Source organism: Puma concolor, unplaced genomic scaffold (genome assembly GCF_028749965.1).
Source record: "Puma concolor isolate L17-30 unplaced genomic scaffold, mPumCon1.1.hap2 unalloc_scaffold_14, whole genome shotgun sequence".
Lineage (NCBI taxonomy): Eukaryota > Metazoa > Chordata > Mammalia > Carnivora > Felidae > Puma > Puma concolor.
This window is the reverse complement of record NW_028240169.1, coordinates 591450-617910: the sequence shown is the minus strand read 5'-3', so window position 1 is coordinate 617910 and position 26461 is coordinate 591450. Positions and strand designations below refer to the sequence as shown.

Genomic DNA, 26461 nt, shown 5'->3' with positions numbered 1-26461 from the left:
TTCCGGTAACAGGAGGGAGGTGATTCCCATTTGAGGTGTACACACCCGCATACTGCCACAGGCAGGGAGACTCCAGGACAGCAAGCAGAAAGCCACGTTCCCAGCAAAGAAATAAAAACCTAAGGGGACCTGAGGTTTTTCCAACTTTATCAGAAACGTTGGTTCAGTCATATTGCAAATGCCCCACTGGAAACACCACTCAAACCACAACCCCCCATTTTGGTGTAGACCAGCCCCTTGAGTATCTGGGAGAAAACCACTTGAATCCCGGTCAATAAAATCATTCTCCTCAAAAATAAATGTAGCATCTCTGCAGTCCCCACAAGCAAGGGGGGGGGGACACTCAAGAACCCCATAGGCAATTCCAAGATGGCGCCTGTACATCAAGAAGAGGTCATTTCCAAAAGAACAGATCAAGGGAGCCAATGGCTTGGCTTTTTGCAAATTCATCAGGGATTCCTTTACCAAGAAGCATCTGTTCCAATCCAATCACATAATCTCCTCAAAGATGGACAGCAACATACCGAGGCATAATCTACTCAGGATCCCACAAACCAAGCCTCAACTAGCCAGAGACTCAACTTGTAAGAAGCACAGAGCAAAAACAGCATTTGTTTTTACTGAGAGATTACATAAATCTACTTCAAGAATATGGGGAAAGCTTTCACAGGAAACTGGAAGATCGTTTTGGTGCCCAGATGCCACTCAGTTCAGACTGTTCCCTGCCCAACACAGCAGCCCTGAATTTATGACAGGCCAGGCGAAGAGGAAGTACCAACGGGCCTTTATTAAAAAAAAAAAAAAAGATTATAAAAATTAGGAAGGAACCTAAAAAATAAAAATGGAGAATGTCACATGCAATTGGTAGGGAAGGGAACTCTTATCACATAGAAAAGTTTATTAAATTAAGGAATAAATACATTAATATATCCAGTTAGAGGTTTTGTACAAGTAAAATCATGTGTTTATGTATCCTCAAAAATATGGTGTTAATTTAGAAGAAATGAAATAAATTACATTAGGGTTTAATGTCTTGGTCAAAAACATTTATAAGGCATGGTGGGGACAGACTAGAACAGGATGGGGAGGGCTACAAAAATGAGCCAAGGACAGTGCATCATTCCAGCCATGTGGGACAGAGGTCCTTGCCCAGAAAAACCCACAGGGGAGTCCCACTGGGTGGCCAATCAAGGGCACTCCTTTTCCATGCTAAGACATCCTACTGAGAAATTTACATGCCAATAAAATACACAATGGTGGGGAGCCAAGCAACACAGGGTCTTTTTGTGGGAGGCAGGAGTGGAGTCTGGGAGCAGCTTGTGCAGAAGGCAGAGTGAGGTCACAGCTACCTCATTAGCTAAGTAAGAGTGGGCCTTGCTGGTGCCAATCACGCGTGTGTGTCTTGAGGGCGGGACTCTGCTTCATCCCAATGGGAACTTCCGGGTCAGATGGAAACAAACAAGGAAGAATAGGCTTATTTCAGGAAGGACTTGGTAGTAAATAAAATGGGGGCATCGTGCCTGTGAGCAAAGGCACATCTTGACTGCCGATTCTGCTGGTGGGGCTGCGGGCCGCAAATTCGAATGAGCCACTGGCAAAGCTGTGCTGGGGAAGGGAGAATAGGTAACGTGGGGGGCCAAAAGCCGCCTTGTAATCATGGCTTCTGTTTCTTCGGCATCCGTGGCAGGAAAGGTGCCAGATTTAGACCTCTGTCCGTGTAGACCTCTGTTTCCAAGCCAAGTCACAACGCTGTCTAACCAGAAACATGCAAGTCACAGAAAAGACTGACGTCCTCAAAGGCAGAGCCTGTATCTCCCATGTCTGCCACATCCCTGCAGTGGGCCCATGCTCTATGTAAGACAGCCACAAATAACATGAGTGACCAACACATAGCCTAAGCCAGGGCAGCAAATGCCTCTCTCAATTCACAGCTGAAATCATTATGGAGCACGAGGTTTCTAAATCTGGACCCTTCTGTACCTTGCCAGTGTTTCCTGGTTGCATCCAAAGGAGACCCGCTTTGGGGCAAAGCTTGCAGATGCTGCATTTGCTAACAGACACAAAACCCTGATCTTCAAGAAAATGTATTTTCAAAGTTCCACACCCATAAACCCTGGGTAGCCAGGCACTGCCCACCTGAACCCCAAACTGTAGTGCCTCGGGCTCTCCCATGGAACCCAACTACCCATGATGGTGAACAAGCCAGGCATAAACCAGGGGCAAGAGTTTAACCCAGGCACATGTGAGAAGAGACTGGCGATTTGAACAACTCTTTGCTTGGATGGCAAGGAGCCTGTGATCACTCGGGGTATTTGCCCATGGACAGAAAAAGATGTTGGGCTGAAAGACGGGTTTTTATTCTGGAACACAGAGAGGTCTAAAGTGGGTTCTGCCGGAACCTTTCTGGAAGATTTTGGGTCAAAAACTAACATTTCTAAGCTAAGCCTTTATGTGCAACATAGTTTTAGCAGCGTCTCTTAAATGGCACTTTGAAAAATAACTGTGGGGCAGCAGACAATTTGGTACCTGATCATTAGATATTCTGCAAGTGCCACCCAGCTGAAAAATATATTTATTAAAAAAATTTTTTTTAATGTTTCATTTATTCTTAGAGCACAAGTGGGGGAGGGGCAGAGTGAGAGAGGGACACAGAATCAGAAGCAGGCTCCAGGCTCCGAGCTTTCAGCACAGAGCCCGACGTGGGGCTCAAACTCACAAGCCGTGGGATCATGACCTGAGCCAAAGTCGGATGGTTTACCAACTGAGCCACCCAGGTGCCCCAAAAATAGATTTCTTATTAAGCTTCTGTACTTAAATAGTATCAGCCCACAAATGAAATCAATCCCTCTGAAAGTTTTAATGATACCAACCAAGTGCCAGGAAGCATTTCATTTCCAAGTGAGCCATATTAAAAAACTCGGGATGAGTTTTTTCCCCCCGCATCGATCCCAACCTTGAATTTTAAATTACTTGTCTTTCTCTCCCACCAGGCTCAGTCATTTCCACACTAGAGGGAGGGTGTCCTGTGGAAACGCCAAGCAGCTTAGAGCAAGGATCAACAGCAAGAGTGTTATCCAGCAGGATCCAGGAAGGTACCTTAATGTTTAACCAAGTATGGTGGTCAACAGAGTGTCACCATAGATACTACAGGTATGCAGTCAGATTTATACATCCTATGTTCTGGGAGTGACTCCATGTGCCATCCCACGGAGAGGGCGATGAACAAAGACCCGTCTCAGGGAAGCTACCGGTCTGCATGGGAAATGAAGTTCAGCACAAGAGAGGGGAACAATGTTGGAGCAGGCAGGAGGGGAGAGTCTGCAAAGGCTTTTGGGGAACTTGGTCCCAAGGTACACCACTGCACAGGGGCCATGTGCAAAACACACAAGTCGGACAACAAGGAAGAAATGGAAAGGATGTCAGTTTGTCAAGGAAGCTGCAATGCACAGTGGGCATTTTCGTGTCACCCGGCAATGTGAACGCTCACTGAGGTAGAGAAAATGGGAAGGAGTGGGGAGGGGAGAGACAGAGTGAGCTGGCTGCAGAGAAGGGTTCAGGCATGAGCAAGAGACAGACAGGCAGACAGAGACCAAGGCCCACACAGGAAGTGGCAGGGAGAGAGTGGGGTTGTCAGAGAGAGTCAGAGATAAAGACAGGCAGAGGGAGAAAGAAAGGAGCAGAGAGAAAGAGAGGCAGGAAGAAAGGAAGACACAGAACAGAGAGAGAGAAGTGCAATGGGGCGGAAGAAGAAACAGAGAAATAACAATCAGCCAGACAGAACATGAGAGAGAAGGTAATCTGAGAAAGAATGAGAACCGCCAGCTCCTTGAGACTGCCTATGCAAGAGGCCCCAAGTGCCGGGGTACAGCGCTGCTCACCCCAAGACCCCGGCCAGCTGGGGTGAGTGGAAAGCCAGTCAGAGCCAGGACTGAAAGGCTGGCGGGCCGTGGAGAGGCTCGCCGCACCCCACAGCTACACAGCATCGCCTCCTCCCCTCCAGCCCCTGCAGACTGCACGTCCAGACAGGCCCATGAGACGAACCAGGCTTCCCTGATCCCTTCGCCAGCTAGTGCACGGGTAATGAAAATGGTGTGTAACTGGGCCCTAACGTTCCCAAACGCCTTCTTCCAAAAACATGTTAGAAAAGACGCTCCTCCGGATGCCTGGGTGGCTCAGTCGGTTAAGCGCCTGATGTCGTCTCAGGTCATGATCTCACATCTCATGAGTTTGAGCCCCGCGTCGGGCTCTGTGCTGACAGCTCCGGGCCTGGAGCCTGCTTTGAATTCTCTGTCTCGCCTGCTCCTCCCCTCTCTCTCAAAAATAAACAAACATTTAAAGAAAGTTCAGAAAAGATGCTCCTTGGGGAAATGATCTTGGGAAACAATGCATGTAACACATGCTATATCTACTCCCTTTGGAGAGCTAGGAGGCACCGTTGTGGGAAAAGCTACAGCAGGGAAGCCCGCCGAACACTCTCTGATCTAACATTTTCTGAGATACTTCCAACACTGCACTCCCCTCTTCTAAAGGCACCAGCTTTGCACACCCCCTGAATAAGTGTTCTGCTTCTGGGAAACTGCCTTCTCTACCTACATTCCAAGTTTCCCAAAGAGCCCTTTCTGAGATTAAGATGAAGTGATTAGTATGCTGCAAAAAGCAAAACACAAAAAACAAAACCCAAAAAACCCCGCTTTGATATCCAGAATGAGATGGAGACAAGAAAGGGACAGATTCATCTTGCAGGTAGGGAGTGGGAACCACAAAGGAATTTGAATCTTTAAAACCACCCAGTGTGCTGTGCCTAGAGCACATCAGACACTCAATTTTGCTTGAAAAGAAAAAGCAAAAATGAAAGAGGAAGAGGCACGGTCTTAAATAAGGAGAAAGGCCTGGATGTGCATCGGATGCTACCTTGAAGCCACGTGCCTCAGGCTGGGTCATGAGAGCTCTCTGAACCTCGGTCCGCTCGGCTGACCTCCGGACCTAAGACGTACATTACACAGGGCTGCTGTCGCGGAGAGAGGATGTGAACGCAGCCTCCAGTCACACCACACTGGACCATCTCTGCTGCCTCAGGGGAGTGGATCTGATTAAAGGGTGCTCGGGGTAGAGAAACAGAGAACCGCCGCAGGGGCAGAAGAAAGAAAAGAGGAATCCAACTTCAGTGACCAAGTCTGACCAAGCGACCAAGTGAGACCAAATCTACTCCCCCGGGGGGAAGAAACCCGCAGGTGAGGAGGAGGTGAACCCTCGGCTCTCCCCGCCAGTGACTCTAACGGACCCCCACGCCTCACAATCTGACAGTGCACTATTTCCCTGTCTCCGTTTATTATTCAAAGCAGAAGCTGTTCTCCCAGAGAATTCTCAGGACTGTAATCAAATCCCAATAAAAGTGGAAAAAGAAAAAAAAGAGAAGAGAAGAAAAAAGGAAAAGAAAAAACTCTGGCATTCATTCACATCTTATACCAGAGGTGGGGGGGGGGGGGGAAGAATCATGAATATAGTCCTGAAAATGCTTACATTCAAAAAAAGAAAACTAAAAAGCTTTAACCCCTAATCCCAAACTCATTCTTAAAATAAGCCACTTGGCTTCAAAGTCTGTAACATCACAAAAAGGTAGCAAACTCTGTCCCTGCTCCTGTTTTTGAAAACAAAGATCCGGGCCACACACTCCTCCTGAGCTCCATGCAAACGAACTTCTCGCTCAGCAAACACTCAGCAAGCACCTACTACATGCACCCCATGCTAGGGGATTCGGACATGAAAATGGGTCAGGCCCCAGCCACGTGCCCACCACCGAGCGATTTTACTGGCAACCTCTCACTGGGCTGCCCAGGGGAGCCAAGTTACTCCCCACTTGATAGAAGTAAAAACTGGGGCTTCCAAATACAGCAAAACCAGTTCCTGCCCTTGAGGCTATGGTGGTGTAGGAGTAAGTCTAACCTAAGGTCAGGAGAGAGCCAGGCCAAGTGGATATGAACTCAGGAGAGCCTGAGCTTCCCCACAATAGATGCCTCTCACAGAGGAAAAGAAGGTTCCAGAACTGAAGATGAGCTTCAGACTTCCTCCTTCATTTTGCTCCAGCTGCCTGACTCTGGGGAGATAAGCAGAGCAGGCCTGAGGCAATGACAAGGTCAGGTGTGCCCTGGGGACCGCTGCCCAAATGGCCAGCTCTTCCCACAGTCTTCAGGCCCTTAAATGACCGCTTTTCTCTCTCCTCCCTGTGTCCAGCACAACCTGCCCCCAGGAAAGGATCCCCTGATAGTCAGAGATACCTTTGTGTGAATGGATGTCATTGCCCTGACGGGCATTCAGACGGGAGACAAAGACATGGCATAGTGGAGAGAAGGTGGGCTTGCATGGCAAAGGTGTCAGGCAAAGTCTGGACTCCACTACTTTCTACGTGGGACTATCATTCATTCATCCAATTATTCACTCAATGAGCCAACCCACATGAACTCAGCACCTACTGCATGAATCACTGGGCTCCAAGGGAGCAGGAGACATAGAATTTGCTCTCCTGGAGCAGAGAAGACACATACCAATCCGTGACAGATCCACATAAAATTCCATTAAGGGAGAGATGCATGTAAGCGTCATACTCTACAGGGAAAATCTGACTTTGTTAGGAGCATCAGCAAGGTCCTGAGGAAGCAAGGAGTTGATATTGACAGTTTGTTGCCTGAGCACAGAGTATTGTTCCAGGCAGAGGAAACAGCAGGAACAAAGGCCACATAGAATGAGGAAGCAAGGGACATGGAGCTGAAGATGACCGCTAGGCTGGAGGCCCACCACAGTGGTGCGCCATAACGAGGTAGCAGGTGGGGCCTAAACCCTTCTGTACCTCTGCTGCCATATTTATAAAAGAGGGTGACACCCCCCCCCCCTTAATTCACAGGCTTCTTCCCAAAATTAAGTGAAAATGAACACAAAGACCCAATGTGTGACTGACACACTGTCAGAACTGGATAAATCGTGAGCTGGTGATGGATGCTGGCCCTCCAGTAGGGTTTCCTACAATGAGGTGGGGGGGAGAACCTGGAAGAGGAGTCTCTAAGCTAGAGACCAGAGCTTGTTTTAGTCCTCTTGGCCGTCTCTGGCACAGTATTTTATTCGTTTCTCCAGTACAACAACATGGCAACTTAAGATAATGTCTACAGTTTCTAAACCTGTCAAATAATCTAGGAGAGACCTTGATTTTGTAAACAACGTATGTCGGGGAATCTCTCATAACCCAGATGATGGAGAAGCAGGAGAAGCAATCAATGGTGGCTCTATTTTCAAGAGTTTGGCCCTAACTGAAAAATATCTTTTTTAAAGCATCTAATGCTTGTGAGGTTTATTTAGAGTTTTCCTGAGTACACGCAGACAGTCTGTTTTATTTTGATGTGTAAAACTTCTTTAAGAGCCCGGAGTTCTACTAGAGAAAGAGTCAAGGCAGCCATTTACCATTATTAATTTATAAATTTTTAGTTAAGCCAAACCTGGGTATTATTTTATAAAGCAGCATTTTTATTACTTTTTGTGCCTTTTCTATCTTGTAGGTGAAGGCCTTTACCCAATAAGTAAAAGTATTAACCCATACAAACAGATGTTGGAATTTTTTTTTTTTTTGACCTTGTCATCTGAGTGAGACCTAAATTGTTGGTCTTTCCTGGATAGTCTCCAGTTCCTTGATTGTCTGGGACAGCAAGTTTGTGGTTGAAAGGATTGCTTTTTTTTTTTTTTTTAACATTTTTTTAATTTATTTATTTTTGAGACAGGGAGAGACAGAGCATGAACAGGGGAGGGTCCGAGAGAGGGAGACACAGAATCTGAAACAGGCTCCAGGCTCTGAGCTGTCAGCACAGAGCCCGACACGGGGCTCGAACTCACAGACCGTGAGATCATGACCTGAGCCGAAGTCGGCCACTTAACCGACTGAGCCACCCAGGCGCCCTGAAAGGATTGCTTTTAAGACATACTTTACAGACTGAAACTACTTGCAGAATTTTTTCTAATAAATATCCTTTGGGCCATGTGATTAAGTTTTGTCCCTCCCTAAATGAAAGGCCTGATGGTATGTTTTAATAATCTTTTAGCTGTGTGAGCTTGGGAATAGTAATTGCCCTGCTCTGTTTGTAACCATTCCAGCGGCTTGAGACAGTGTCTAGAAGTTGAGTCTCCTTTAATAATTGATATAGCAGCAAACTATTCTCCTGAACTCTGGCATCTACAGCCTACAGTATCTAGTAGTTTTCAAAAACTCACATAACTTTATCTGTCCTGGAGTTAGTAGCACCATAGTCTTTGATTTAGTTATAATGTCCCTTTCCTACAAGGCTAGTTAAGGCTCTCTGGCATTATCAGCAAAGAATGAGAAAAAATTAGGTTTCCCCATACACATCCCAGGGGCTAAGAGAAAACTTTAGTTCGAAGTTTTTCAAAGATGCCTGTAATCATCATGCTGTGTTTTGATAGTTGGCCTGGAGCAGAAGGGAGGACAGAAAAGGTAGCTCTAGTGTTAAGAAGGAAATCAACCAGTTTTCCTTCTATATTCAGAGTTCCTGAGGTTCTGGCTTTCTGATAGACCGTTGGTTTAGGGGAGCCACCGTGAAGAGCCCCAGGCGCCAGTTAGTCCCTTCTAGGGACGGTGGTTACCTGAGCCCTCACAGAGATCCAAAGAGATAGAGGTCAAATCTTCAGTGGCTGTTTCCATACAAGGGGCATGGCTTATGGCGTTTTTATTTTGGTTGTCCCCTCTGAGGATGTTCTCATTTTAGTGCTCTGAATGGCCACATCAATGGCACTTGGAACCAGGACCTTGAGAAGTCCGGTCTGACATAGCACATAAGGCTACAACTAAGGCCTCAGATTTTTTTTTTAAGCTTCCTTTTCTGTTTTGTTTGTAATATACCCAATTGGCAGCTTGTAAGAGCTCCTCCAGGGTCCCTTCAAGGCCAACAGCCAATTTTTGTCTTTTCTCTGAATATCTAGGGCTGAATGACTGACAAATTTGTCCTTAAAAATCATTTCACCCTAAGGGGTGTCAAGGGGGATAGCCATATATTTAATGAGAGCCTCCCTCAACCCCTCCAGGAAGGTCATTGGGCTCCCATTTTGTGTTTGTAAAATAGTGGCTAGTTTAGCATAATTTAAGGGCTAAATCTTAGATTTCCTTTATTTCCCCCCCCAAAAAACAACTGTCTCATTAAGAGTCTGATTTAACAAAAGCATTATATTTTTCCAGGTCAACTCAAAAACGTATGTAATATTCTGAGAAGCCTTTATACACTTATTGGATCAGAAAGTTTACCTAGATCCCCTTTTGACTGTCTTAAACCTTGTAAAGTTTTTTTGTTTGTTTTTTTTGTTTTTTGTTTTTTAAATCCCTCCATTTCCTGCCTGTAGGACCTTGGGGGTATGGTCTGCGACCAAGCAAAATTTCCTTGGTTGTCATAGGATGCATTAATTTTATTTTGGTCTAACAGTAAGTTCCATATTGATCATTGGCTGTTGAGGGAGGGAGTTAAAGAGCCAAAGTTGAGGTCTATTCGCCTGCCTTTGGATCAAAGGAGGAGGAATTTTAATCTTAACCCTGTGTACTTTTAAAATCCATCTATTTTCACTTTAGTCCATCCTGACCACACATAAAATTTCTTTTTTAAAGATTTTCCTTCACAAATCTTCTACAAATCTTCTTTGCAGTTAGATTTTGTCCCAAGCCATTTTTCTCCAAATAACCAGTCTCATTTAGGACAAAATTACTTTCTTTTACCTTCAACAAAAATGTATTTTCCTATCTTATATCTTTCGTTTTTATCTTCTTTTTTACATATACAGTTGCCTTTCTTATTTTTATCAGTTTTAACTACATGTAGCAGAATTTTAACTCTTAGAAACCTTAGTCTACAGTGAAAACTAAGCAGTAACCAACTATGAACTCTAGGTTACACCAGAAAACAAAGCATATTTTTCAACAGTTCCAAATATCCTTAGTTATTTTTCCTGTAACAAGTCAGAAGCACAAACCTACGTTTAGTAATTAGTGCTTTAGCCTCTTATCTAGTTAGATATCCAGTGAATTCAACCTCAGTTTATCATGCAAGCAAAACTTTAATGGTTTAGGTACCAAAGACTTTGAAAGCTATCTTAACAATTACCCATGAAAACATTGAGAGAGACAAAATTAACCGTCACTTTAAGCCATCCTTTTGTTTACAAACTGGAACAGAGATAACATGAGCTGATTTGACCTTCAGTAAATGTAGGTAGAATTATTTTTTTTAATGTTGATAAACATGGTCTATCTCAAACCAACAAACATAAATTAGCTTAAACACTGATTAGGTTTTACTTGAATCCATGTAAGACAATTTGTTCCCCAGGGTTAATTTTTACCTGGAATGTTGGTGGGGAAATGGACACCGGTGGTCTTTGCTCTTGGACATCTGGGGGGGGGGGGGGGAGGGGGAACTGACGGTGTCTGAGGCATTGAGGAGCCAGGTGTGCAGGCCGCCCCCCCAGGTGGTGCAGAAACAGGAGGGAGGGAAGGAAAGGCAGAAGGGAGGAGGTGCCAGCATAAGGCAGAGAAAGAATTCCCAGGGTCTGCCACTGATGGCTTCTGTGCCTCAACCACTATAAAACAAGATCATAAATACATTCTCTAGAAAAGCCATGACCATCCCACTTGGCCATCCTCAGGATCTGAATGAGAGGAGGTCCTCATTTCTCAGGCTCAGCCAGAGGACCATCCTGGGTGCCCAGATGAAGACTCAGCGCCCCCACCCTTCATCTCTCCCCTCCCCACTCAGCTGTCTCTGCAACAAGCTTGCCTTACCTCAGAACAGGCAGATTACTACAGCGTGCCTTGCAGAAAAGGCTGAGCAAAGGAAGGAGAAAGGGAAAAACAATTCTCCTTCATGCGATGCATATTCCATATACGGGCAAGAGTTACAAACAATTCGGGGTGCTAAAATTAATTCGCTCCCTTGCTGATGAGGAAAGGGTAAGCACTGAGGTAGACTAATAAAAACATACTTAATGTGTACAGCAAATATTTATTCATTTTCAGAAAATCTGCAAAGCTGCCACCCTCCCTGCTCCCATAAAATCTAACCATCCTACTCAGCTTCTATCCTTATCCCCTGCTCATTTGCATAATATTAACACTGCAGAACATGCTAGCCTAGGAATATTTTTTTATAATTACACACATCACAGGACCTGTCAGTATCTAATGAAGGATAATTTCTGCTATTATAAGAAGCTGAAAAGATCATTTTCATGAATTCATAATATGAATTGTTAAATTCAAACAATGTATGAAATTCCAAAAAAAAAAAGAAAGAGAAAGAAAGAAAAGAAAGAGAAAGAAAGAGAAAGAAAGAGAAAGAAAGAGAAAGAAAGAGAAAGAAAGAGAAAGAAAGAGAAAGAAAGAAAAGAAAGAAAAGAAAGAAAAGAAAGAAAAGAAAGAAAAGAAAGAGAAAGAAAGAGAAAGAAAGAGAAAGAAAGAAAAGAAAGAAAAGAAAGAAAGAAAGAAAGAAAGAAAGAAAAAAACGGGAGGGGGGAGAAAAATATTTTCAGTGTCTAAAAGTAACCGGCCCTCTAAAGGCAGAATCATTTCTGTCCTGCACAGAAACAACACAACACATGGGGCAGATCTTTGCCTGAGGGGAAGAAACATACCAATTGGCTCATGTCAAAACAATTCCTGGTTTTTTTTTTTAATGTTTATTTATTTTTGAGAAGAGAGCATGAGCGGGGGAGGAGAGAAAAAGAGGGAGACACAGAATCTGAAGCAGGCTCCAGGCTCTGAGCTGTCAGCACAGAGCCCGACGCGGGGCTTGAACTCATGGACCCCGAGATTATGACCTGAGCTGAAGTTGGACACTCAACCGACTGAGCCACCCAGGCACCCCATGTCACTTCCTGCTTTTAATTTTTCACCAGGTGCCCTGAGTCAGAGGATAAAATGCACACCGCTGGCAAGTCATATGGGGTGCTACTTGCTCTGACCCCTGCCTAGTTCTCTTACCTCTCCTTCCCTCCAGGAAAGAGAATCTGACAATGAAACAAACCTATCCTGGAGGCAGAACCAAGGGGCAGAGAGATACGTGTTCCTGGTAAACTGTTATGCATACCTGGATTCAGCCACACCTGCAACCAAAGGCCTACTTCCAAGGGATAATACACTTTCTTGTGGGCTTCAGCTGGTTGCTGTTGTTTGCCAGAGGGGGGAAATTTTCTATTGCTGAAATAGGGCTGGTGGCCTCAAAAGACCTGAAGGCAAGAGCAGAACCACGGCTCTCATGGCTGGTGGAGGCCAAAACTCAGACTGTTAATCAGGGGTCACCATGGGAGTTGAGACTGGGGCAGCGGGTGGTGATCTATTATGTATGCATGCTGGGGTCAGAGGGTCGTCAGGATCTATGTATGAGGGAGAGGGCTAGACCCCAGAAAAAGACAATCACCTGTAAGATGGCTTGGCTCACAGGTGCCCACAATACATGGCAGCAAAGCCCCACATCTACTCTCCTCGGGGAAGTGTGAAAAGACCAAACAACAAGTGACATTTCCAGAAGAAACTGGTCTGTTCCCACCTTGAAACTATGAAGACATCATGTACTAAAATCTGAGTTTTCACTAAGAGAGATAATGTTTATACCTTAGATAAGGGAAGGAGGGAGGAAAGGCCTTAACCAACAGAGAAGATACTGAATGCATTAACTAGATTACTAGATTCTGGAATATTACCCCCTTCTATAAAATGAGGTTTTCAAACTACAGATTGCATCCCTTTTAGTGGGGTGGTGAAAGGAATTCAGTGAGTCACAAGTGTCTGTCATGATGGAGCAGAATATAAAACATAAGAATGTTCTGCACACAGTAAAGGTTAAATAAGTAATGTTCTAGGAAGGCAGTGTCTCAATTTCTTAATACATGAACATGTGCACTTAAAAGCATCCTTCTTACTGTGAGCCATAGTCAAAAAGGACTGAAAACCAGGTTTGCTGTTGGGTTTTATTTTTTATTTTTATTTTTTTTATTTATATATGAAATTTATTGTCAAATTGGTTTCCATACAACACCCAGTGCTCATCCCAAAATGCTGTTGGGTTTTAAATGAAAAGCAACTGATGGGCATAGAACTCATGCTTACACCAAGCGACTATGCTTCTGTACATCATTCCCATCAAAATGAAGCCCCCTGTAGAGAAGGACACACGTATGTGGGGTTATTTCAACACCGTTTTTAGTGGCAAAAGCCTGGAAACAACCTAAATGCCTTCTATAGGAAACTGAGCTTTAAAATTATATCATTATATCATTGATATATCATATCATTGATACTAGTATCAAAAGATATTAAGATGACTGATTTAGGGGCGCCTGGGTGGCTCAGTTGGTTAAGCGTCCAACTCTTGATCTCGGCTCAGGTCACGATCTTATGGTTCATGGGTTTGAGCCCTGTGTCGAGGTCTGCACTGACAGCACAGAGCCTGCTTCAGATGCTGTCTCTGCCTCTCTCTCTCTCTCTCTCTCTCTCTGAAAATAAATAAGCTTAAAAAAAAAAAAAGACTTATTTAGATCTTTACCTATTGATCTGGACAAAGATTCATGACTTAAGTGATATACCATTACCTGAGAAACGCCAAGTAGATCAAGGGTCTACAAACTTTTTTTTTTTAAAGGGCCAGATAGTACATATTTTCAGTTCTTCAGGCAACATGTTCTTTGCACTAGTCAACATTCCATTATATCGAGAAAGCAGAGACAATATGTAAAAAATTGGTGTGGCTGTGTTGCACTAACACTTTATTTACACAAACAGATGACATGCCTATGGACCACAGTTTGGCAACCTTGGATAGAGACTCAATGGTAATTCCATTCTTGGGGAGAATAAAAAGAAACCGAATGGGTATATGTGTTTGTCAAGATCTGTTTAAGTTTACATATGTCAATTAAATCTGGTTGTCTGAAATAGGTAGCACTGGGTCAGAGTAACTTGTTCGTACATCTCTGTATTGTTGCATTTGTTACAAAAAGTATATATAACTCAACTTTAAAATTCCAATAAAATATTCAACTATTAAAAAACAAGGTATGAGAAGGGCATGGGTGGCTCAGTTAGCATCTGACTCTTGATTTCAGCTCAGGTCATGATCTCACAGTTCATGAGATCGAACCCCACCGTTAGGCTCTGCACTGACAGCAGGGAGCATGCTTGAGATTCTTTCTCTCCCTCTCTCTTTGCCCATCCCCTGTTCACGCTCTCTCTCTCTCAAAAGAAATCAACTTAAAAAAAATCTAGTGACTGATTTCACTAAAATCAATTCTCTAGTACATTTAACCATTTTTTATTATTGCAAATAATAGAAGGGACAGAAGAGACCTCCTATGATTCATATTTAATTGGAGGCTAAGTGTCATACAAAGAACTCTCTGGCTACAAGTTGCCAAAACAGATGAAAAGAGTAATAGAAAGTCATGGGAAACCAAGATTAATTTTATTCTCCTCTCCACATGGGAGACCAAATGATACAGAAAGAGTAGTTTAAAACTTAAGCTCAGGGGCACCTGGGTGACTCAGTCAGTTGAGCCTCCAACTCTTGATTTCAGCTCAGGTCATGATCCCAGGGTCATGGAATCAAATCCCACATTAAGTTCGTGGCCTGCTTGGGAATCTCTCTCTCCCCCTCCAGCATTTTCTTTCAAATGAATGAATGAATGAATGAACGAATGAATCTTACCAGGTAGGTACTTACAGATGGAGTGGCTCAGTTATGCCATCCCAAAATGACACCAGGTGAGCCATAAGTCAGGGTTTGCACCTGGGCCTCAATTCTAATTCCAATTCTCATGGTATTGGCCAATAGCTGATCAAGAGGACAAACGTCCACGGTAAATCCAATCCTGCGTGCTACAAGGGCACCCTTGATTCACAGGAGAAATAAGCACGGGACACAAAGAAAATGGCTACCTTACTGCTTAAACACAAAGAGAAGGAGGAGTCCTGTTTCTCCTGTTTCACACAAATGGGGAGAGCTTCAAAAGTGGGAAGCAGAAATCATCTTTCACATTTTACTTTTCCCCATTTCTCCACTGAAACAGACCCCATTCCTGTCCCTGCTAGCCAAGCCAACACCACCAGCTTCCTCGGGTAAAAGCCAAGTAGCTGCTAATTCAGATGTGTGGCGGAAAGGGCTTGTGTCCCCTAGCCATTCTTTCTTCTGTAGCAAGAAAAATTTCTTGCTGAGCACCTGACCATTTGGATGGAAGACAAAGACAATTTCCCAGCATCCACTGCAGCTAGGGGAGGCCACATGAACATGTCATGGGCAAACTGCAGAAGAAAACGTTCATGAACTGGAAGACTAAGGAAGAGAAACTACCCAAAATGACATACACAGAAAACCAAAGGCCAGGTAACCTGCCTAAGGTTACATTTCTGGCAAAGGGCAGACCTGGGACTTTTGCGGCCAAACCCATGGTCTCACGTTCATGTTCTAACACTTTCTGGTAAAGGCTGCCTCCGTGAACAATGTTCCACTCTACTTTGGAAAAGAGGTGAGAAAAGAGGCAAGACAGCAAGCAGCAGCCAGCTTGCATCCCATCGAACCCCATTTCCTGTCACTCGGAACACATGTGACTAGTTGCTGACACTTGATATAATTTACAGTCAGGTTGAACCACTGCCTGACTTTACTGTTAAATTATTTACTGTGGGTTTTGTCCATGCCATCCACTTTTCTCTTGGCCCATAAAGTCCATGTGTCAAAGGGAGGGGTGGTCAGAGATCACAAAGCTCTCTCCAGGTGGGGGTGTTTACCCCAAGGAGCGGTCACATGGCAAAGCAATATACCTACCTGGAAAGGTAGGTTCCAGATTGTTAACAACACCTGAGGGTTGGTAAGTGACTTTTAGTTTTTCCCTTTCTACTTACCTGTATCATCTTACATTCTCTACAGTGAATATGGCTTCTTTTTTAACAAGAAAACACAAATTGGTGTTCAACAATAAAGTTGCTGGAAAAGTATTTTTAAGCAAGCTACGAGTTCAGCAGATGCTTTTGGCCCCTGGGTATACGTTTGCTTCCTGTCTATTCCAAATCCTTCATTTTACTCATCGGGAAGAAGCCAAGAGCATAGAAGCAAGGCTTCAAAACGTGCGGGCACAATTCCTGGTTGCCCAGCAGCCGGACCCATGCACTATGCTAATGGCATTATAATGAGACAAACCAGGTGCAAACAAAGGCACAAGCAATTAAAGGTAGAGCTGAGCTGGGTGTAACTGGCTCCACCTGTGGGAAGGAGGGTGCGTTTTTGGAGGGATTGGGTCCCATGAACAGTAAGAAGAGGAGTCCGACAGAAATGAAAAGGGCAGTGGGGAGACTGGCAAGGTGGCAAGTTTCAGGTACAGCACATACCTAGAATGCCTCCTGGTTCCTGTGGTCAAGTGCACCTAGAAAGCACATAGCATGGCTCAATGTCCACAACCTGCCCTGTTCTGCCCACTGGCTTGGCTGCCTGGGAGACATCTGGGTGCTCCCTCTCCTACAGCCCACCCAGTGTACCCACCCAGTCACCCCAGCCTATGGGCTGCAGAGGGGCACACACTGCCATTCCCTTCTGTGTCAGGACACCATTCACCCACTGTGCACCTTGGGCAAAGCACTTGACCGCGCTGATGACAGTAAAAACAATCGAATCCTTACGCGGGGGATGGCAGGGGCTGTAACCCAGTTCGGCCCCTCTCTATGCTCTGACCTCTTAAGTTTCAGGCCCCTCACCCATACAACGGGGACGATGACAGTACTCACCCCACAAGAAGGGTGCCTATCAAGCAGAGCAGGGCCTGGCATATGAAGCTTAATCCACGTGAGCTATTATCATACGGTGCTCAACACATTCATTCTTTCACTCATTCATCAAAAAGCTCTTTGTCACCTACCAGGGGGACATCTGGGGTCAGGCATCTGTTTTTGGAAGGTGTCTGCACAACAGTGTCAAAACCAAGTCAATGTTCCTCACAAGGAGCCTGCATCCTGGTATAAATGCTTAGTGAATACATCACTCAAGAAAGGAAGGAATAAAAAATTTTAAGTACAAAATAGGCAGCAATACTACTAGTTTCAGAACTAGAGTGGCATTGAACAAAACAAGCCACCTGTCAGCTTCCTGGAAGGAGAGAAGCCGGACACCAAACAAGACGTTGACTGACAAACTGCACAACAATCCAAGGCCAAGGCGGCCCTAGAAAGTAACAGCGCAATGATCAATGTACATCTGGCTTTGGCCCACCTCCAGGAGGGAGCTGAAGCTGTCCGAGGGCTCCTGTTCCATTTCTGGGACTTCCTTTCTCCCCGAACAATAAAGAAGAAATGAACAGAAATCACAAATCGATACTTGGTATTTCCAAGCAATTTCTCTTTCAATGATTTAGCAGGGGAAAGCATCCTACAGGGGATAAAATCAGGGTGAGCAAATAAAAGGTTATCCTTTATGGGAGTCCCCAGAGAGACATGGGCACTTCTAGACCCAGGGACCAGATCCTCTTGCAATGATGACCCCTGTGCCTTTGATGAAGTTTTTCTCGATGCTGACAGCACTAAGGGATGGTTGGGGGTGGTGGGAACAGGGAAGGCGGGGAGGAGCTTTGGCAACACCACCCCCACCCCTCCCACATAGCTTCCATCAGCCTCCTGGGGCCAGGACAGCTGGCTATCTACCCAATATCCATTATCCCTCCTTCATGTGCCAATGACGCAATCACATTTCCCAGCTTTCCTTGCAATTAGGGGAGCCGAAGAGCTAGAAGCAGAAGTCGTGGGGGAGGGGGTGGTATCCTGAAAAGCTTCTTACAGATTACCCCTCAGGTTTTAAATCCTTATAGAATTCAGCTATGAAATGCACGCTCGGCCCCTCGCCACTTCCCACTTCCAGCTGCCTAACATACAGGTGTAATGGCTCAAACATCAGCCGCCATCTAGGTACCATAAGGCAATCAAGACGATAAAAAGCCATGTACTGAAGATCATAGAGCAAAAAGAAAAAGCAGCCTGAGTTCCTGATGATCATAAAACCATCACACTAGCCCCAGAGAAGACTATGTATTTCCAGACTTGTGATAGGTAAGGGAAAAATCTTGTAGAAGTCACTGTTTGGGTTTTTTTGGTTTGTTTTTTTTAATGCAGCCAAACCTCACTACTTGACCCACTAACCCAAATGAACATACAAATTCGACATAACAGAGCGCATTTTATGCAGACGCAGTGCCAAGACAATGCCTCCAAACCCCTACCCCACAAAACCACCAAACCTCTGCTGAATAAAAATTCTGGAGAGGTTACATTTCCCACATCACCCCAGCTGCATGGCCACCTGCGCTTCTGCAACCCAACATGATCTCTTCATCGGTCTCCCTCCTCATTTCAGAGGGTTGCCCCCATCCCATTCTCAATCGACTGTGCTGTGTAGAGCTGCTCCCACCTCACCTCTCCCCACCCCTAGGAGTGGGCATGTGAGGAGCCTGGCGTGGCCCATCAGAGTCCTAACCCTCCTCTGAAATCCAGAAGATTTTTTTTTTTTTTTTTTTTTTTTTCAACGTTTATTTATTTTTTTGGGACAGAGAGAGACAGAGCATGAACGGGGGAGGGGCAGAGAGAGAGGGAGACACAGAATCGGAAACAGGCTCCAGGCTCCGAGCCATCAGCCCAGAGCCTGACGCGGGGCTCGAACTCACGGACCGCGAGATCGTGACCTGGCTGAAGTCGGACGCTCAACCGACTGCGCCATCCAGGCGCCCCTGAAATCCAGAAGATTACCTTAAAGGAGGCATGTCATCCAAGCTGGGCCACAGTGTTCATCTGGGAACATATGGATGTAATCAGTAAGGATGTCCTAAATGGCATTTGAAACTTAATTTTTTTTATTGATCAGAAATAAATACGGAAAACTGTGCATTAAATCTGGGTGGTGAGTACACTGGGTATTGGATACCTTATTCCCCAGACTTTTCCAGTAAATTCTAACTTTAAAAAAAAAAAAATCAGAGTTTGGGCCACTGTCCCATAAACGGTTCTCCAGGTGCTTCCAGTACTGATCACTGCCTAAGGGGTCAGGTACTGAGCTACTGGTACAGATATTTATTTGAAGGTCAGTAAACTAGTTAGTCACACAAATGATTTACCAGGACTGTAAAGCTTTCAACGAGATTTACTTTACCATTTTCACCACAATTATTCACCCACTTTCAGAAATTAATGTACAGGTGTTCTGCTAATGTGCCTTGACCTTCCACATACTAGATGCCCTTCAAAACCCATCTCCAATCCAAAATAACATCAACAATTGCCTGGTACTTTCCATACATCATCCATTTGAGACTTCAAATAGTTGTACAAGTCAACACTCCATTATCATCTCTGCCCCCAAAATGAACACACTGAAAGCTCTGAGTTAAAAACTTCTTTCAAGAATTTGGAACTAGTCAAGGAGAGTGTGGAGATTCATCCCAGACCCCACTGGCTGGAAAACCCAAGCCTGCCTTTGCCTCCATGTTCTACTGTGGCCTCTGCACGCACCTCCTCTCCTTTTACTACGGAAGGACGAGCCTTCATGGAGGAAGAAAACAATGCCAATAGCATGCCTCGTCTCCACCGCTACTGAGAAGTGGTTTCTCCCCAAGTGTGGTGGCCAGTCCCGAGGCACTCATGCTCTGACCCGGAGCCCTATGTGGCAGCACACAATTAGATTTCGGTCATCTGGGGGAGAAGAGGGGAAGGGAATGGATCTTTTTTAGGATAAAGTTAAGGGGTAGGGTAGATGCTACCCAGCCGGGGTACTCCACCCCAGGCTGCCCCACAGGCAGGCAGCTCCTGGTCAGTGGCTACACACAACTTCTAAGACCCAGGGTGATGCAACAGATTTTACCACCTAGGACACTATTCTCTGGCTAGCAGAACATATCTGGAGAAGCAGGAAATGCATGCACTCAGCCTAAACCTAGCTAAGAACCCTGGCTTGGCCTCTGGGCAGAGGACTGTAAAGGTTAATTTCAACAGCTCGATAGACCTATGTTTGTGTGTGTATATATGTATGTAAATAAGTAAATGTGTATACATGTGTGTATGTATGTATGCATACATGTGTGCTTAAATGTGTGTGTGTATATATGTAGCTGTTTCTCTGGAGACTCCTAGTACAGGGGCCTTGAGCACACCCGTCTCTCAGAGCCTCGATTTCCTCACATCTGTAAAGTGGGGTGCCAACAGAGATGCTACAGGGTGAAGAACCTAGCACAGGTCCAGCACGTTACAGATACTCACTGAATGGAAGCTTTTCACTATCAACCAACTATTTTTCTAGGTGATTCCAAGGCCTGATCAGAAAAGGCTGAGCGGCATCATAGCATGCATTTGTAATTATCTGTCTACCTTTTCACTGTCCATGTCCCCCACTAGGCAGTCAGCTCAGGTGGAGAGCTTGTACCTGTCATTCACTGAAGTACTCCCAGAACTGTGCCTGGCACATGTCCACCTGTTGAGTGAATCACAGGGTATCCTGTCTTCCCATCAATAAGCCAAGATTTGTAGCGGACACCAGAAACATCATTCAACGAAGGGTAGGTACATGACCTCTTCATCCCAATTCATGACGGGCAAGGTAATCAGTTATCCTCACACACATAGCTTTGCCACATTCCCGGACATTCTTTCTACTGCAGACCCTTACAAGTTACCAACCACTCCTTCCAAGACTCTCAGGGCACAAGTCCCCAAATGAGCATATTGGGTATGAGGTCCCTTTCTTAGGAGCCACCCAACTAGCTTCGGAGACAGATGCCGCATGCATCCAAGCGAGTGCCCAGTATGACTGGCATGAACGTCTGTTCGTCCTCCCTTGTACTCAACTCCTGCTGGGATTCAGCCACCCAGCCAGACAGGACACTCCCCAGACATCTCTGCATCTAGGTGGAACCCCAGGCCTAGACCCCACCCATGGGCTGTGGGCAGAGTGGTGTGGGTCACTCCTAGAAGAAGGGGGAACAATTATTCTCTTCCTTTTATTAAGCAACATTGCTTCCCCAAACTTCTCTCAGGTAACACTGCTCCCCTCTATGCCAACTTGCCTCCTACTCCAAAATCACTACGAGTATTTGGATGGAGTGTGGCAACAAGTTTTATCAAATACCTATTGTGCCCTTGGTCAACACACAAACTAAAGTCACGATCCTCTGTGCGGTCAGACACACTACATAACCGGGACAGGACTACAAACTCATGAGAGTGGGCAATCAAATGCCAGAGCTCGGTTACTGCTTGTCAGTGCAATAGATTAGGAAACTGGGAGATCAGTGTGATTAGATTTCTTTACAGGGACAGGAGAAGAGCTGGCTCTTAAAATAAATGCAACATCTGGCTGACCAGGGAGAAGGGAAATGGCACTTCCAGAAGAGGAAACTGGATGAGCAAAGAGGAGGGATCCGAAAGCCATCAGGACAGGGGCACAAGGCCAGACTACACTGAAGCTTCATGAGCGGCACCCAGAGGGAGAGGATGCTGGGCAAAGAGGAGAAGGGCCATGCTCCCGGAGAAAGGGAAAGATTAGAGAAACCAGGAAGAGGTGCTTGACACCCACTGTGGATCTGGGGCGGGGCGGGGGGGGGGGCACAGTACAAGTACCCTGTTAAGTCAGCAGTGGTGAACACCTTCCCTTGCACACCCACCTCCCCTAACCACCCACCCTCTTCGTAATTGGTGGAACCTATTTGGAGACAAGTTCTGAGGCCACACCTGGATCGGAGATGAAAGTCGCAGCTTTCATTGATCTGAAACGACTGCTGCTGGTCAAGAGCCAGAGTGCTGTCACATTTGTAGCATACTGGCTGACCGTGAACTTCATTGGTTTGCACATGATAATCCACCAACGCAGTGGTTCCGGGTGGGCAAGGATGGGAAGTTTTAATCCCCAGGTGATTCGGTGTGGAGCCAAGACTGAAAACCACCACTCGGCTCTGCTCCACGTGGAAGATGGCAGGGTAGTTCGTATGGAAACTGGTGGGGAAGAGAAGTGCTCTCTTCTGCTGGTTTGCCGACCAGATGAAACCTAGAGCTGCTGGCAGCCTCTTGCCGGCGTGAGAAGGCCTGCCGAGAACAGGCCAGCATCCACTGGGGCGTGGGGGCTGGGCCCAGCGGCTCACAGGAGCCCAGGCTGTGCAGTCTTCCCTCAACAGCACTCAGTGACGCGGTGCTGACAGCCTAGACTCAGCCACGAAGGTGGTGGGGGAGGGGGGGGGAGGGGGGGGAGGGGGAGCATCAGCACCGGAAATGTCAGCAAGCATCTGCAATGGGATGATTTCTCCCTCAGAAGCCTGAAGGTCAAACATGTACCAGTAGGGGGAGAAAAGTGGGGTTAAACCAGACCTGAGAAATGGGGGATGGCGGGGGGGGGGGGGGGTCCTGTTATTTGTACCCCTGGATCAAGACATCCCTAAAGACAGGCACTTCTAGACGTTTTTTTAGGCCAGAGAAGATTGGATTGCAGGACTCTTGGAGTTAAGAGCTCTGAAGGATGACACCAGAGGAGAGTTGAAATTGTGTGCTAACTGTGCTCATGAAAACCAAACTAGATGTGGTAAGAATCTGATTGGAGGCGCGAGTATCAGACGTGGTTAGGTGGGGTCCAGCACATCGGTGACGTGGCAATTACCCATCACCTCGACCACGGCTGCGCTCTCCAGAGCAGCCATGGGTCTTCTGTCACCTGACCTGCCACGAGGCCAGGTCCTACAACAGCCCCCCTGAAATTTCCACTCATTGATGTCAACATTCGTGGAGCATGCACCTGAGTCAAGTATTGCTCAAGGCACTTTGAACACAGGGCAGGAGAGAACAGACAAGGTCCCTGTTCTTGTGGAATGCACAGTGGGGCACAGACAGCAAGCACAGGAGAGGGTGAACTCAAGATACTCCAAGGTCCTGATACACTCTGCAATGAAGTAACATGATAAAAACTAAGGGGGAAGACACAATACGAGACAGGGCGGTCAGAGGAGGTGACCCCTGAGCAGAGCCCTGCTTGACAGGGTGGAGTCAGCTGTGTAGACACGGGTAAAGAGCATTCCAGCAAAGGAACAACCACCGAGGCACTGAGGTAGGAACCAGCCTGGTGCAGCTGAGGAAGAGCCTGATGGCCAGGGTGGCTGGGGGACAGTGTGGTGGGGGGCTGGGGCAGGCCAGGAAGAGGTGGGGTTGGAACACTGGAACGACCCAGCCACAGCCAGCACTGGAGGCCAGCATCAAAAGGTCTGGAGTGGGTCCTTTTTTTTTTTTTTTAATTTTTTTTTAACATTTATTTATTTTGAGACAGAGAGAGAGACAGAGCACGAACGGGGGAGGGGCAGAGAGAGAGGGAGACACAGAATCGGAAGCAGGCTCCAGGCTCTGAGCCATCAGCCCAGAGCCTGACGCGGGGCTCGAACTCACGGACCGCGAGATCGTGACCTGAGCTGAAGTCAGACGTTCAACCGACTGAGCCACCCAGGCGCCCCTGGAGTGGGTTTTAAAGAGCAGAGAGATGGGATCGGGTGAGTGTTTCCACGAGGTTCCACGTTTGTCCCACTGCACACAAACATGAGCAGAGTCAGGAGTGACCAGAGCAGCCCAACGCAGATCAAGACATCTTTGCCTCTGTGCACATCGGGGGCAGGATGCGAGGCCGCCCAAGTGGAAACGGCCCATGCCTGCCATGGTTTACACTACAGGATACAAAGTTAAGCCCCCCACGCCCAGCGGCACAGGCAGGCTCTAGGAATACCCCGCCCATGGCCATTCATCTCCATAGAAACGGGGCATCAATTGTGCTGGGAGGCCAGGGAAATGGAGGCCCCTGAGAGCATGAAGCACACACCATGTTCAATGGGGCATCAGTGAGCAGGCTATACACAGGCAGACACGCAACCCATCAGAGAGGCTGAGGACTTCCTTTTTTTCCCCTTCTTCTGTTTCTGAAATTTTTTAAACTGCTCCCAAGCCTCCCTCATCTGTCAAGTTCCTCCCACTGTACCTCCAGCCTTGCCGCTGATTACTCTGATGGCCAGTAGCAAGAGAGCCCTCTGTTCCCGAGCCCATGACACATTAATTACATGGAGCCACCGACGAGAGTGTGCAGCCTTAAATCCATCATTATAGGGTAAGACGACGGTGGCCAAGGCAGAGGAGGACAGCAGAGGGGACCCGATGAGGGGAAGGGCAGGAGCAAGAGCCCCCAACACACCACAGGCATGTGTATTTGGAAAAACAGACTCCGAGAAATAAGAGCCCTTCACAAGGACAGGATGGACTCTGGATCCAGTAAAGAGCTAATCAGTTGCACAAGCATATGAGCTACGGGGACCCAACTCAAGATTGAAAGCAAAGAGGGGAAGGAGGGTGGGAGCTCAGGGCTGCACGGTCGTGTCAAGCATGGCTGGATACGCACGCTCAAAGGAACTCAGCTCTTCCCTGTATGTGACGGCCTCACACGGAGAGAAGAGAACTACGGTGGCCTGAGCCTCCTAAGCCCGAACAGGAAAGAAGGGTGCCCCAGCAGGATCATTGCTCCTCCTTAGCCCAGAGAGCCAGCTCTGATTCACAGGTAAATGCTCCTCAGGGGAGCCCGAGAGAAGGTCAATACCAAGCAAGGTTCTGCTGAGCAGCAAAGACTCCGTAAGAAATCCCATGGGACACTGAGAAAGCAGCCTCATCAACTGCACACACAACCACTGACCACACCCGAAGAGTAACCCCAAGGGTTCACTAGACAGCGAGACCCCAACCACACAGGGTGGGGGCCTCACCTCCAGTGTCCAGGGCAGGCGGTGACAGGAACACAGGGGTTGGCACCGGAGACCCCAGGGTGGGGCGAGGGTGTGCCCGGGTCCAGACACGCACACCATGCACAGGCCTGGGCCAGAGGCAGTGGGCTTTCCTGTCCCATGTGTGCTGCCCACCAAAGGCCACAGCTCTCCTCTGAGGTCCCATTTCATCCACTGGGGGACCTCTGACAAAAAAACCCAGCCCCTCAAAGCATCAGCGCCCCAGCTCAGACTCCATTAAGACAGTGATGACGATGGTCCCGGGGCCCATCCACGGTCAAGTCAGTACCTCAGCTCAGCTCAGCTCACTAGCTGTGTTCATTTCCTATGGCAGCTGTAACAACCACAAACTCGGTCGCTTAGAACAACACAAATTTATTACCTCACGGCTCAGGAGGTCTGAAGTCTCGAAGGTCTTACAGGCTACAGTCAGCCCATCCGCAGGGCCATGCTCCCCCTGGAGGCTCTAGGGCAGAGCCCATTCCCCAGTTTTTCCCAGTTTCTAGAGGACACCCACACTCCTTAGCTGGGGGCCCGCATCGCTCTGACCTCTGCGGCTTCTGTTGTCACATCTTCTACCTCTCGGACCCTCCTCCTTCCTTTTGTGAGGACCCTTTGACTACACTGGAGCCATCTGGATAACCACGATAATCTCCCATCATCAAAATCTTTCACTTACCCACAGCTGAAACGTCTCTTTTGCCAGAGCAGGTAGCATATTCACAGGTTCTGGGGGTCAGGACATGGATGTCCCTGGGGGACCATCATTCTGCCCACCGCAGTATATTCTAGATCCCAGACTGTGATACAAGCAAGTTATCTCAACTACCTCATTTAATGTATAATCCTCACAATGGCTTATGTAGTACAAACTGTTTTAATCCTAACTTTAGGACCATACAAAGCTGTCCCTATAGGGCTGTGAGATGTACAGGGAGCGACAATAACATCAATTACTGACATGTACTGAATGGTTACAAGTCAGACAGGATTCTAAGTGCTTCGTACTAATCCACGTCCTCTTTCCCCCAAACACTGTGAGGAAGTTACTACTGCAATTCCCCTTTTACAGAAGATGATACAGAGTCACAAAAAGGTCAGATGGCCCCTAAGTCAGTCGTACAGGGGAGTCCTCAGCGTTCTTACACAGAAGTCATGCATCCACCCACATCCATCTTGAGATCATCAGGTAGAAAGCCAGGTCCCCCCAAGGCTGTGGCCATGACCGTCTCCCTCACAGGTCATGGGCAGGACCAAGTGGCACCTTGGACAAAGACACCAGCCCATGACAGAACAAGCCTTCCTTCTTTCTCCGGATAGCCGATGCAACAGAGGAGAAGCCCTCTCACTACGCCATGCTCCCGACCTAACCCTGCCAACATCTCCCTCCAGAGGCCTCTCCCTGGCTGTGGCCCTCACAGCTCTTCACAGATGGACTCCATTCAGGGCCTGTGTTTCCCCGCGGAGACTTCCACCAGCGAAATCCTCTCAGCCTCATCCCCCACCTCGTAGCTAGTTGGGGAGATTCTCGATCGGATGGAGTTCATTTGAAGAGACCACTACCTCCCCTCATGGACTCTCTTCCCTCCCAGCCCCCACTGGGAGAGAAGGAATTCTGCAG

The 26461-nt window shown here is 46.9% G+C and overlaps 2 protein-coding genes across 38 annotated transcripts in view; one reads left to right on the top strand and one right to left on the bottom strand.

Moving 5' to 3' along the window:
* Positions 1 to 26461, bottom strand: part of LOC147571616 (uncharacterized) — a 624145-nt gene that overhangs the window by 15530 nt on the left and 582154 nt on the right. Inside the window, exon 7 of one of the 36 annotated variants that reach the window (XM_086696191.1) lies at positions 2795 to 3096. The exons of 32 other annotated variants lie outside the window; for them this stretch is intronic. In XM_086696191.1, coding sequence (XP_086552317.1) covers positions 2962 to 3096 — 135 coding nt within the window. In that variant the 3' untranslated portion in view covers positions 2795 to 2961. Of the gene's footprint in view, positions 1 to 2794; positions 3097 to 19722; positions 19748 to 26461 lie in introns of those variants that run through there. 3 more of the 36 variants (XR_015247231.1, XR_015247226.1, XR_015247232.1) reach the window with 3 other exon arrangements.
* LOC147571620 (uncharacterized) overlaps positions 1 to 26461 on the top strand; it is a 382686-nt gene that overhangs the window by 53372 nt on the left and 302853 nt on the right. The window lies entirely within an intron of this gene.